General features: G+C 56.0%; 1 protein-coding gene across 1 annotated transcript; it reads left to right on the forward strand.

The window, feature by feature from the left end:
- The first annotated feature begins 3128 nt into the window (after window positions 1-3128).
- On the forward strand, window positions 3129-8530 carry LOC120509998 (tumor necrosis factor receptor superfamily member 13C-like). The gene is made up of 3 exons (XM_039725340.1): window positions 3129-3667; window positions 4067-4228; window positions 5756-8530. Exons 1-3 carry the CDS (start codon window positions 3523-3525, stop codon window positions 6067-6069), a joined length of 621 nt encoding a protein of 206 aa, XP_039581274.1. The 5' UTR covers window positions 3129-3522; the 3' UTR covers window positions 6070-8530.
- Window positions 8531-11995: the final 3465 nt, after the last annotated feature.

The following is an 11995-nucleotide window of genomic DNA, read 5'->3' on the forward strand; positions in this document are numbered from 1 at the left end:
GTCCCCCACAGGGATCCCAGGGATCTCAGCTGACCTCAGGCAAAGGCACCCTCCAGGTGTGGGATGGGAGCAAATGGCACTGGAAATCGAGCTGTCTGACTCTGAGATGAAGACATAATTCTTGAATCACTCATTTGATATCTTTTCTGGTTTATTTGTTTAATAAAAGGACTTAGCCAGAGACCCAGGCTCCTGGGGTTTTCATTTCTCTGCGGAGGAGATAAGAAAAGCGCATTTCCTTATCCAGTGAGTCATTTTTTCTGCTCTTTAATTATGCATTTGTGCGATTATCAAGCGTATTCAGCTCTGAGATGCAAACAGCTTGAACTACTCACCAAGCTTTAACTTTTGCTATTCCAAAAACGATCAAGCACAGTTATGAAGGGTAGGGGAGGCAAAGATGGGGGAGATGAAAAGGGCGAAACTGATGCCCAGAACCTGAGCCGTGCTCACGAGCATGCCCACATGTGAGTGCCGTTCAGGTATTCAGCACTGGTTTTCTCCTTGAGTAAGCATTATCAAATCCAAACATATCTTCTTGGCCCAGGAGGAGGTGGACAAGCTGGGACGAGGGCAGGGAAGATCTGTAGAACCTGATAAGGAGGGATGAGAAAATGGGAGGAATAGGGTAATGTCAGTGGCAGCAATGAGGCTGCAACGTCCTTGCATGTAACAGGACCTGGGAGTGCTTCATTCACAGGAGGGCATGACAGCTGCCATCCCTGGGCTCCAAGTTTTCTACAAGTTTTCTTTCCATGTACTGGAATGCGTTCTGTCAGCTCCTGAGCTTTAAGGTATATCTTGCCCTCCATGTTGAAAGCACTGTGTAGGTTACTTGCTTTGGGCTTTCCCCAGCGTGCATGTTTGACTGGGCTCACAGAGTTAAGCTGTAAGTGTGGTACAGCAGATGCTGGGAACCACTTCTCACCCTGCACTTCAGGCCAAGCATGGAGAAGAGACAGGATGAAGAGGGGCATGGTGACAGTCCTGTGGTGGGACCCACAGAAATAGGGGCTGGGGTTCCCTGAGAGATGATTGACATGGGGGAAGTACAGTGGGGGCATTTGTGAGGTGAGGAAAACTGGAATGATCGAGAAGCACACCTCTTTGGGAAAAGGAGACTAGCAAGTGGAAACACCCCAGGGCAAGAGGAACAGCAAAGCCTTTGGAGCAGGGAGGTGGTTTGGGGATAGGTATCCTGACAGAGCACCAGAGGTTGTGTGGGGATCCTCTGCCTACATGAATGTCCTCAGCCCCACCAGCCCACAAGACAAGGTATTTTCTTGGCCCTAGACTCTACACTTGCACTTCTGAGAGCTGCCTACTGGGGACAGTGAAGATTCCAGGTGCCCTCTCCTTGCCAGGTCTCTCCACTGTGGAGCTCAGATGTGGACTGGAGTGAGCCTTTGCTTTTATTTTTCTCCCTGCTGTGGGTCATGGCTCTGCATCACAGCTTTCCATCCCTTCCCGCTGCTGGACACTTGACTCTCCAACTCCCATGCCTGCAGCCCAGCCCTGGTCCTCACCTGGGGCGTGTGAGAGGCAGAGGGTGAGCTGAAGTGGGACATGGAGAGATGTGCTGCTGTTTGACCCAGCCCCCCAGCAGGTACGAGCAGGGCGAGTGCAGCCTGCTCAGGGCAAGCAGCGAGGCTGAGGGTGCTGAGCTCTCTGTGCCATTTGTGGCTCAGGGCTCTGCTGAGACAGGGAAGTGCTTGGCATGCCCCCACTCGACTGGGGAGTTTTATTTTGATTAAGATGGAGTGGGAATAGCTGAGCCACAGGCACAAGAATGGCCGGCCTCTCACAGCTCCTCAGTGCAGCCACAGCCCTCTCTCAGCCATTCCTGCTGGCATGGCACAGGGGTGAGGGAGCAAGCGCCTGGGCACACTGCCTGGAAGGAGAAGTGAAATCATGGTAGGTATGGAACTGGTGGGCAGTGACCGGGGTTTTTTGGGACTTTGACTTGCCTGGAACCTTGCAGTGCCCATGGTGGGGCTGAGACTGTGTTGGGGCTGCTTTGACATTGCTACGATGCAAACTATCCCCTGGAAATGCTGCTGGCAGGGAGGGAGATGTGCTGTAGGGCAGCTCCTCCCCTGCAGGGCATGGGGAACCAAAGAACGCACTTGGGCTGAGATCTAGCATGGGGAGCTGGTGACTGCATCCTACTCCTAACTTCAGGAGGGGGGATGTGAGCCTGTGGGCTCAGCTTGTCCAGCAGTCACTGGTGAGGGGCAGGCACCTTCAGGGACCAAGTCCTCAGGCCTGTCTCAGAGGACCTCAGCTGCCAAGTGGGGGCACATGGGACTCGGTCACCTTGAGCCAGAGCACCCTTTGGATTTCTATCTCCTCCTCTCCCAGCCTTGATCCAGGACAGTGGGCAGTAGAGGCCTTACCAGGAGTCCAGATGCTGTAGCTGCTGGAAGGACATGAGTCCAGCAGTAAAGCCCTATTAGGGATCTCCTGGGTAGGGCAGGTCACTAGTGTTGCTTCCCTCAGCTGACAGCCTGCCAACAACTGTGGCTGGCCCCTTTCTTTCCCATGGAATGAAGAAAAAGAAGATGTGACTTTTGTTGAGTAGGAATGGAAGAGATCCACCTGCAGCACTGAAATACATCTCTTCAGGTCTCAAGCATCAGGCTTTGATGAGTGGGTATTGGTGGTGGAACATTTCACATGCTCCTGATCAGGAATGCCTAAGACTATTAAAGGATTTTTTTAGTCCCTTCCAATGGTTTGAGGACCAGGCTTGCTTGGTGTGGCCTGCTTTGCCCATGCCCTGCACGTTTACTGAGCAAAACCAGATCTGAACCCTGGAGAATGAGACATGGTGCTGAGGAGCCACAGGTCTGGGTGTGCACTGGAGAGGATGGAGGGAGCAAGGTGATGGAGAGCACCGTCACTAAGAGTGAAGAACATACAACAGTTGGCCTGCTTGCAGAGCAGTCACTGGCAGGATGTGTCCTCGGGGCAGTGGGAGCTTTTAAAAGGGGAAACATCAGTGCCCTTTCACTCTTTTCTCCTCTGGCCCTTTGCACTTTCAATCCAAGCCAGATCTGTGCCCCTGGGATGGAGTCTTGTAAAGATCTGTGCACAGAAAAGTCTCCTGTAGACACCAAGGGGGCTTTTCAGTGTAAGCAAAGGCGGGTGCACGCTGGGGGACATTCCTGGGCTGGGGACAACACGCAGGTGGGCAGGGGAGGAGCGAGGATCAAGGAGGTCAGCCTGGGACACAATCCCCCTGGGTACGAGGTGCTGCCTGGCTGAGGCACACGGGGGGCTGGGGGATTTCGGGAGCATATTTTGGAGGAGAGGGGTAGTTTGAGGGCACGTTGCAAAGGCAGGCAGGGGTAGGGCTTGGTTGCTTGCTCTCCTCCTCCCTGGTGAAGATCCGCCCCAGGCCAAGCGCAGCGATTGTGAGCCCCAAGGGAGCCGACGCAGCTTGACAGACTGTATCTCCCTCTGCCACGGGGCCTGGGGCGCTGCGATTTCACACTCCGGCGGCCCTGTCACTGCTACGCCATGCAGGAGCTGGGCTCTCACTCCCACTCTGCCATGGCCTCATCAGGAAAAGCTGCCATTGCCTCCTCCTGCCTCTCCTTTGAGTGCTTCGACACCCTGACCAAGTCGTGCATCAAGTGCTCCGACCTGTTCCAGGACAACACAAGTAAGGGGACAAGGGCAGCTGAGCTCCCCAGGGCTGGATGGTGGTGGGCCAAGGAGGCTGGGGGCACCCCAGGCGTGGGCAGGTGGAAGGCACCTCCTCCTAAGGATGGCTACGGAGGTGGCAACGGAGGATGGAGCACCATCTCCATCTAAAGCAGAAGGGAGGAGGGCAGCCAGTTCCAGTGAGAGGAACATGGTGTAGGGAGAAGTTGGATGATTCACCCTAGGGATCTCATCAAGCATGGGATATTTTGTTGCTGGTGGCAGGTGGGTCACAGTTAAGCGCCACATTTCCCTGTGACCGCAGCCCCCAGGCCAGCCAGACAGGTGAAAAGTGCTGCTGCCCTCCCTCCTCCTTCAGCTTTCCCCCTCCTGACACTACCGGCATCTCACCCCACAGCAGAGCCCACCCTGGCACCCCCCCTGACCAGCACCTTCCTGACCTTCGGGGTCCCGGTGGTGGTGGGGGTCGTCCTGGTTCTGGCTGCCGTCTGCGTCTTCCTGGCCTGCAAGGAGGGAAAGCGAAGGAGAAAGAGGAAGGCAGCAGATGAAGAGGACAAAGGTAAGAGACCTCTTCCTCTCCCTCCCACAACCCCCTGAGGACCCGGGGGTAGATGGGATCACTTACTGCTGGCTCCACTGAGGCACAGCCCAGGCTAGCTCCTCCACCTCAACATCAGCTCCACAGGCATCCCATGGCATTTTGGGGCACCTGAGTCACTGTCTGAGTGACAGTGCCCTGCATCCCCTGGGAACCTACGCCTGTACCTGACTGCCAGCACAACCCTGCTGAGCCATCCCTCCCTGTGCCTTTGTTTAAAGCATGTCCTGGCACCATGTCCTCTCCACAGGGGACACGTACGGAGCGCTGGTCAGTAGGAGCTTTGTGAGCTCCCTGGTGAGAGCCCTCTCCCCCACTAGCCAGAGGAACATGGATGGAATGGGAGTAGTGGGGGCAGTGGTGGACACCTGGGGATGGCTCCAGAGGCAGCCTCTCCCTGTGACAGCCGTGGGGGTCCTATGTGGACCACCCAGCTTGCTTCTTGTGCTCGAGATGCCCAGCATCCTCCAACGTGCATCCCAAAGACCCCAGTGGGATGTCAGGGCCAGTCCCATTGACAGTACACTGCAGCACTGCACAGGGTTATCTGGTGCATCAAAATTAGGGCTGGGGTTCAAGGAATGGGGCTGAGCCTTTCCTAGCAGGGTACTTCCAGGAGAATAAGGCCACAGTGCTCCATGATGGCCCATTTTGTTGGGGCAGCTCTTTCCTCCCTCAGCGGTCCCTGCACTGGCACTGATTCAGCCTTGAACAATCTTCTCCAAAGTGGTCTTCACGCTCCCCATTCCCAGGTAGGGGGTATGGCTGCCCAGGACCCTCAGGAGGGGCTGCCACACAGGGATGCCACACTGCCCCATGACCCAGGGGGGTGTCCACAGTGGGGCAGCTGGTCCTTGTGCCCTGCTTGCCTGCACACTTCTGGCACTGCCGGATGGTGACTCAGACCAGGGGGACATTACCCAGGGCCTTTTTGCTCTGTGACAGCCCATGACGCACACGCCTAGAAAAAATACCAAAAGCGAAAGAGAAGGGAGAAATCCAGCGGTGAGAGAGATCTGGCCATTTTGGAGGCACTCCTCAGCCTCCTGTTGCGTACCCTGGTCCACATCCCCCGTGTCCCCCAAGGCTGCACCACAGCAAGGCCAGTGCTGCGGCGCTGGATGTGTGGGAAGTGGCAGGAGGCTTGGGGCTGGAGGCACACGCCTGCGTTCAAAGTGTGTAAACAAGTCTATTTTTAAGTGGGAGGCAGTCGGGGAGGGCAAGCTGCCATGGGCTGGGCTCTTCTGCTGCCAGCAGAGTTGAGCGAGAGGACTCGAAGTGGAAGTGCAAGTTTCGGCCCTTCCCTCTTGCCTTTTAGGGGGAGAAAAGCACATTGGTTGTAAGCAGGAGAAATTCTGCAGCAGGAGAGATGTGGGAACCTTGCAGACTCCTCCTGTTCCAGATCCCTCTTCTCCCCTGGGGACAGGACTGTCTCACTGGGACCTGCCTGACCCCACTCCATGAGCCCCTTTTCTTGTCCCTTCCCAGAAAACATAGACGTTGCCAGCCCCCTGCCCAGCCAGGACTCTGCCATGCCTGAGGGAGAGGGTGCCCTGAACCCAGCCCCATGCCTGCACCTTGTTGGGAGCCTGAAGATGCCGGGGACACCCAGGAAAGCCAGGGCAAAGCAGAGGCCGTGCTGCCAGGGCGATGCTGATGGCGACATTGTTCTGCTCTCCGCTGTGTACCCCCGGCCTGAGGAATGCAACCACAGCTTCCCACTGCCTGCCACTGAGCTGGGGGCCACAGCACTGGTCACCACCAAAACCACCCAGAACTGCGCCAGAGAGGAGAGAGTCTGAGGGCAAGGGGAATGGAGCTGGAGAGCTCTGGCCAATCCCTGAGGATACTGAGAGCCTGCTCCTGGATGAGTGAAGCCTTCCATGGGTATGAGCTCCATGAGGACCAAGATCAGCCTTTTAAGATGACTGTCCTTTTTGTGCTGAGTCCCAGGTTACATGTGTAAATGCTGGAGGAAGCCGAAGTGGATCATGCTGAGTTACAATGAACTGTCAGCAGCTGCCATGGCTGAACCATAGGGAGGAGGCAGAGACACAGCCTGTGAGGATGGAGTGTGGCAAGGACTGCTGTGCCATTTGCAAGGCAGCTGTTGTGCCTGGGCAGGTGTCCTGCTCAGTGGGTAACTGCTGGGAACATGGGGCTGGAACACCAGAAACTGCGGGGGAAAAGGAAGCAGGGAGTTACTTTAGGGCCAAATCCCACACAGTAGTAGCTCGAGTTTTGCTACGGACCTCAATAAAAGTGGACTTGAGGCGATGTGAAGCAAGGCACACCCAGCATCTACTCCATTTACAGTCCTGCCACCCTGTCTTCTGCACTCTGTGATACCCAGGTCTTCCCACCCTCTGGGCTCTCTCACATGGTGGCAGGCATCCACCAGCACTCCCGCCACAGCCAGGTACCCTGGGGATAGAAAAAAAGTTCATCTTCCCAAGCAGTGAAGAGGGGAAAAAAAATCTGTCCTTGTTCTGACCTATAGTCCCTGAAGTTAGGGAGGAGCAGTGGAGACAGCCAGTCCAGAGGAGCTCCCTGGATGTGTCATTACAGCCCCAGACAACCGTCACTTCAGCTCACTGTCGCTGCAGAAATACCGTGTGTCACTTGGGATGGGTGCTTCCACACTGCACGAAAGCAGTCAGGGAGTGATGTGAGCGTAGGCAGGATGACTTAATTTATGACAGTGTCCTCAAGGCTTTGCCTGTGTGCCAGAGCTGGCCAGCATTGCTGATCCCAGGCATTTCCCTGCAGGTGGGTTTCTTCACCCGTCTGTGAGTGCCTTTACTGCACAGGAAGGGCTCTCTTTGCGAAGTGAGCTCTTTTGTGTGGGATTGATGATTCTGAATAATTACAGCAGCTGATGCCCTCTGGCTGAACAGAGACTCTGGGCTGGGTGAGAAGCCCCTGGAGAAGGTGATTAGTCACTTAGAAGTGCTTTAGGGGCTATTTACGTGAAGCACAATCTCTGGGTCTGCTCTTCCTTAGATGAGGTGGCTTCCTTGTCTGGGAGGTTTTGGACACTGAACAGAGCTGGACAAGCAAGGTTTGGGGGCACTGACACCAGGCACTAATGGGCCACCAAGTGCCATATTCCCAGTAGGGTGAGTTGGAGGCACTGTGTGGAGGGGATGTCCCTCTGATGATGGGAAGGTGACTCCCTGCCCAAGCCTGAGCTCTCTCTGGGGCTGCAGAACAGGTGCTACTGTTGAAGGGTGACCCCTCTCTTCTCCCCTTTCTGCACTGCAGTCAGACTCATGGAATCTGTCTCATAAGGGCAACCACAGGTGCTGCCACAGGAGCAAGGCCAAAATTACTCACCACAATTCCTCTCCCAGACCTTCACAGACTGGCAGAGGTGAACTCTCATCTGACTGAGGCTCCACATGATCTAGGATGGGATGGATTCCCATCTCAGCCTTGGGGCTGACGATGGTGGAAGAGGTGGTCCATGTGCCAAGTGACTGTCTCCTGGGGCTCCAGACACCTGTGGCAGAAACTGGGGGCTCAAAGGTTGATGTCCCAGCTACCCAAACAGCCTTGCTGCCCTTTGCAGAGGAGGTACTGCTACGGCATGAATCAGACATCTCCTCATCCTCATGCTGCGCACCCAACCCTGTGAAGTAACTTCAAACAACCTGTGTGTATGTGGAGGGGGGAAAAGAGCTGAAGCCAGGTCGGGAGATGTTTTGTCACTAGAAGAACTGCTTCTGGGAGACAGAGCAACTGTTTCAGGGGAGATGGGGGTGATAAAAAAATGGAGCAGAACTGTCAGGAGCCACCTCCACTTTCCTTCCAGTGACAGCAGCAGCCCAGACCTGTGGATGCACTGCCCACCCTAAATGATCTGGGAATTTGAAAAAGAAACACCCATACAAATCCTATTGAAAAAGCTCCTCTTTCTGCTCAGGCAAGGACTTCTGTTCTCATTTCTGCTGGAGCTTAAGCCAGACATCTCCCTGTACAGGATGCCACTGGCATTTGCAGCACTCAGAGTGGCAATTGGATCCACACTGTATTCCTCAAGCAGTGAGTGCCCCTTGGATCTCCTCTCTGTTATGGCACGTGAGGTGTCTTCCCTGCATCATGTCTGCCAGCTGTGGTGGGGCAGTGCTCCCCTTCTGCTCAGTCTGCCCAGGAGAGATCTGTAACCTGCTCTGTGTGCTTCTCCATCCTTATGTACAGGGCAGAGAGTTCTCCATTTTGTCTGCATGGGAGGCCAAGGGAATAGAGATTAAAAATATGGCAGTAAAAATTAAAGAATAAAGTGAATCCATCGTCAATGCATGCTCAGAGGTCTGAATGGGGTCCCCATTTTCCTGGCTTTAGGTGTCTCCAGCATGACGGTCCTTGGGGTACAGCAGGGATTTGAGTTGAAGAGGTTCCCCTGGCAGTGGCTTTATCAACACATTCCCTGTACATGGCCACCTGCATGGCCGGGAACCAGCCAAGCCTGACCACCTGCATTTCCCCACAGCCGTGCCGGGAGCTGGCCATTAGGACAAGGACTGGGGAAAGTCTTTTTTGGGGGGTTTGGGGTGGGGACGTTGCCTGTCTTTGACTTTCCATAGCAGTTTCTCACTTCCCTCTGTGAGGCAGGAGCTGTGCTTCCTCCTCAGCCTGGCACTGCCTGCACAACTGCCTTGAAAGGCTGCAGAAGCTGGGCTTCACTTGGGTGCATGCAGGGGCATGGGGTTTCAGAGGGAGCCAGGGGAAAGTCTGAGGAAACCCCTGGGCAAGAGAAAGCAATTGAGGCTAAAGCCCTCCTCACTGCAAAATCACCTCAGTATCTCCCTAGACATTTCAGCTCCACTGACCCTGTTTTGGAGTAGGTCCTGAGCGTATTTGAGCTCCTGCAAGTCTCACCAAAAACGCTGGTGGTAAAGGAAAGAAGCCTTGGTGTCCCTATGGACGTGGGTTTGTTTTCGTCCATGGTCCTAGAGTCAGGAGCCAGCTGGCCAACAGTGCATGGCAGTGTGAGGAGATGAACCTGGCCAAGGGTCTTCTGCAGCCACCAGTTGTGTCTGCCAAACCCTTCTCAATCCCATAGGCTTCCCAGATTCCAAAGTGAGGCCTTCCTCCCTCACTTGCTCCTCTCCACTCCCATTACTGGCTCACCCCCCACTTTAGTGTCCTGATAGTTCACCCACAGGCCCAACTACTCCAGCCCAAAGACCCCCAAGCCCCCCAGACCCAGATTGCCCCTCCATGGGCAGGGCCTTGACAGCAGGCAGGGCAGGAGGGCAGGGGGCACCATTTCATCCCATACATGAAGTAATGTCCCAATGGCAAACGTCCAACAGGGTCTGCGTGTCTCTGGGTGCAGCCTCTGATCCCCCACCTGCTGCAAGGACGGGGCTGTGGGGCCACCCCATCGTCTGCTCGCTGAACACGGACCTCATCCCATCCCACAGGAGCCCTTCCCATCGCTCACATCCCAGCGCCAGCAATGGCACGGCGACACGCAGGTGCCCTGCAGTCCTGGGGAGCTGCCGTGGGAGGAGGACAGAGGTCAGCAGTCCCGGGGCGCCTGCCACGAGGTGGCACTGACACCACACGCCGCAGGGACAGTGCCCCAGGGCTGCCGGGGACCGGGCTTGTGGCCAGCCCCACTTGGGCCAGAGGGAAGGGTGACAGCTGGGTCTGACTCTGTCCGAGCACACAGCCCAGCACCATGGCCCCTGGGCTGCCCGGGAGAAATGTCGCTGGTGACTGCACACCTGTGGGGCAGCCAGAGGCACAGGGAGCTGCTGCTGCATCCCCCAACAGCACTGAGGACCTCGAACATCCTCCTGCTCCCCGAGCAGCTCATTCCCAGTGGTGTCAGACCTCTCTGAGCATTCTCCAGGACATGGACCTGCCACCCAGCACCTCCCTTCTCCATCCCCTCCCTGTCAGCCTCTGCCAAAAAGGAAAATACCGTGCTACCCACAAGCTCCCCAAGTGGAAAAGGCCAGGGAGAGAAAGGGCTGGCCAGCTCCCTGTACGATGCTGTCAGGGGACCACAGCCTTCCTGATGCTGCTCATCAGCATCCCTCCCTAATTGCTACCCAGTGCCTAATGACAGTAATTAGGAAGAACGAAGCTGCCTGGGGACTGGAAGCGCTGACAGAGTTGGGGGAGACAGATGGTGTTCGCACTTAAAGAAAGATTGGGAAAAAAAAATTCCACTCAGCTTCGATCAGCCTCCTTTTCCTTTGCTTAGTGTCAGGATCGCTTCGGTCCACAGGCACATCAGGGAGAGGCAGAGATGTTGCACTGGTCATTTCCAAACACAATATCTGCACACACACACACACACACACACTCACACACAAACACACTCACACACACAACCCGCAGACTCACCGCTATTTTACAGTGCGAGGGAGCTGTGGGAGGGGGCACAGTGCCTGCCTGGTACCTGGCACCGAGGGGATTTCCTCACTGCTTTTGTGGGCTGTTGCTCTCCCCTGGGGCCGCCCCCACAGCTCCCGGCTTTGCTGGCTGTGATCACTGAGCAGCTTCCCAGGGGTATAAAGTGAGGGAACAGCCCAAAACCACCTGAGCAGCTGTGGTGAGCAGACAGAAGCTCACCTGGCAGAAAGAGATTGCCAAGGGATAGCCCCACATTCTCCCCATCACGGTGAAGACACCATAGTGGGCTTTCCAGGGAGCCGGATCTCGGCAACCAGAGCAGTTGGACAGGGACTGCAATGCACTCACCTTTACTGTCTGGAGAAACCCCACCTGCAGAAAACCCCCTCCAAACCCTTTCATACAGCCCCTTCCACCCAAATCCTGGGGTGATGCCACCTGCCTCCAGAGCTACCTGCCAGACTGCAGCTGCACCTGGGCAGAGGGACGATACTGGGGTGTGAGGGAAACCCCCTTCCTGCCCCTTAGCAGCTGTCCCAAATGCTCTCAGGGTGCCCAGGACCTTCGTCCCCCAGAGCACCCTGGGGATGCAGGGTCAGGGTTGTGCTCGGTAGGGAAGATGCTCAGCCTCATGGAGGAGCATGCTCAGCCCTATGGCGTCGGCCTGGCCCCACTCAGAGGATGCTCCAAGAAAAGGCCCAAGGCAGGCATGGGGAAAACCTGCACATCCCCTGGGCTTTGGGGGGTAACTTCCCCCTCTCCCACAGCAAACGGGGTCATTTAAAACCCATTCTGCATCCTGGTCACAGCTAGCGAGGCGAGTAGAACCTTGCTGAGTGACACAAACCTCATGTGACACCTGAAGTGATCGGTGGTGGCAGGCAGATTGTGCAGGGAGAGCCTCTGCACTCCTGTCGAGGTGCTGCTGCAACAGGGACTGACTCCCCTCACTCCCAGGAACACCTCCAAGGAATGCAGGGCTCTCCTCCTGCTGGGATGCTGGCATTCCCAAAGGGCTGTGGAAGTGGGCATGAGATGTGGAAGATCCCCAAAAGTAAGGATCCAATTTTGGACCCCCCCCCCCAAGGGTCATCTGGGCAGCACGGTGGCTGGTGCCAGAGCTAGAGCACAAGTGCAGCCTGCCCTGCTCCAGGCTGCATTGCATCCTCCCCTCCCTCTCCTGCCTTATGTTGTTTCTTCTTTTTTCCCTCTTTTTCTGAGCATGGGGCTGTGATGAGAGCCCAGGGTGCAGCCACAGGGGTGCAGAAGGAGGAGGTCACCAGCAGTGGGGTGCTATGGGGACAGAGCCCCATGTCCTTCATCTGCCATCTCCAGTGTCAGCTGGCCACAGCTCCC

This window comes from Passer montanus, unplaced genomic scaffold, assembly GCF_014805655.1.
Source record: "Passer montanus isolate IOZ18808 unplaced genomic scaffold, ASM1480565v1 scaffold55, whole genome shotgun sequence".
Taxonomy (NCBI): Eukaryota; Metazoa; Chordata; class Aves; order Passeriformes; family Passeridae; genus Passer; species Passer montanus.

Coding starts and splice junctions, on each gene's coding strand:
- LOC120509998 (XM_039725340.1), top strand. CDS start 3,523: ATGCAGGAGCTGGGCTCTCACTCCCACTCTGCCATGGCCTCATCAGGA. Junction 3,668..4,066: donor CCTGTTCCAGGACAACACAA/GTAAGGGGACAA, acceptor CTCACCCCACAG/CAGAGCCCACCCTGGCACCC. Junction 4,229..5,755: donor AGCAGATGAAGAGGACAAAG/GTAAGAGACCTC, acceptor GTCCCTTCCCAG/AAAACATAGACGTTGCCAGC.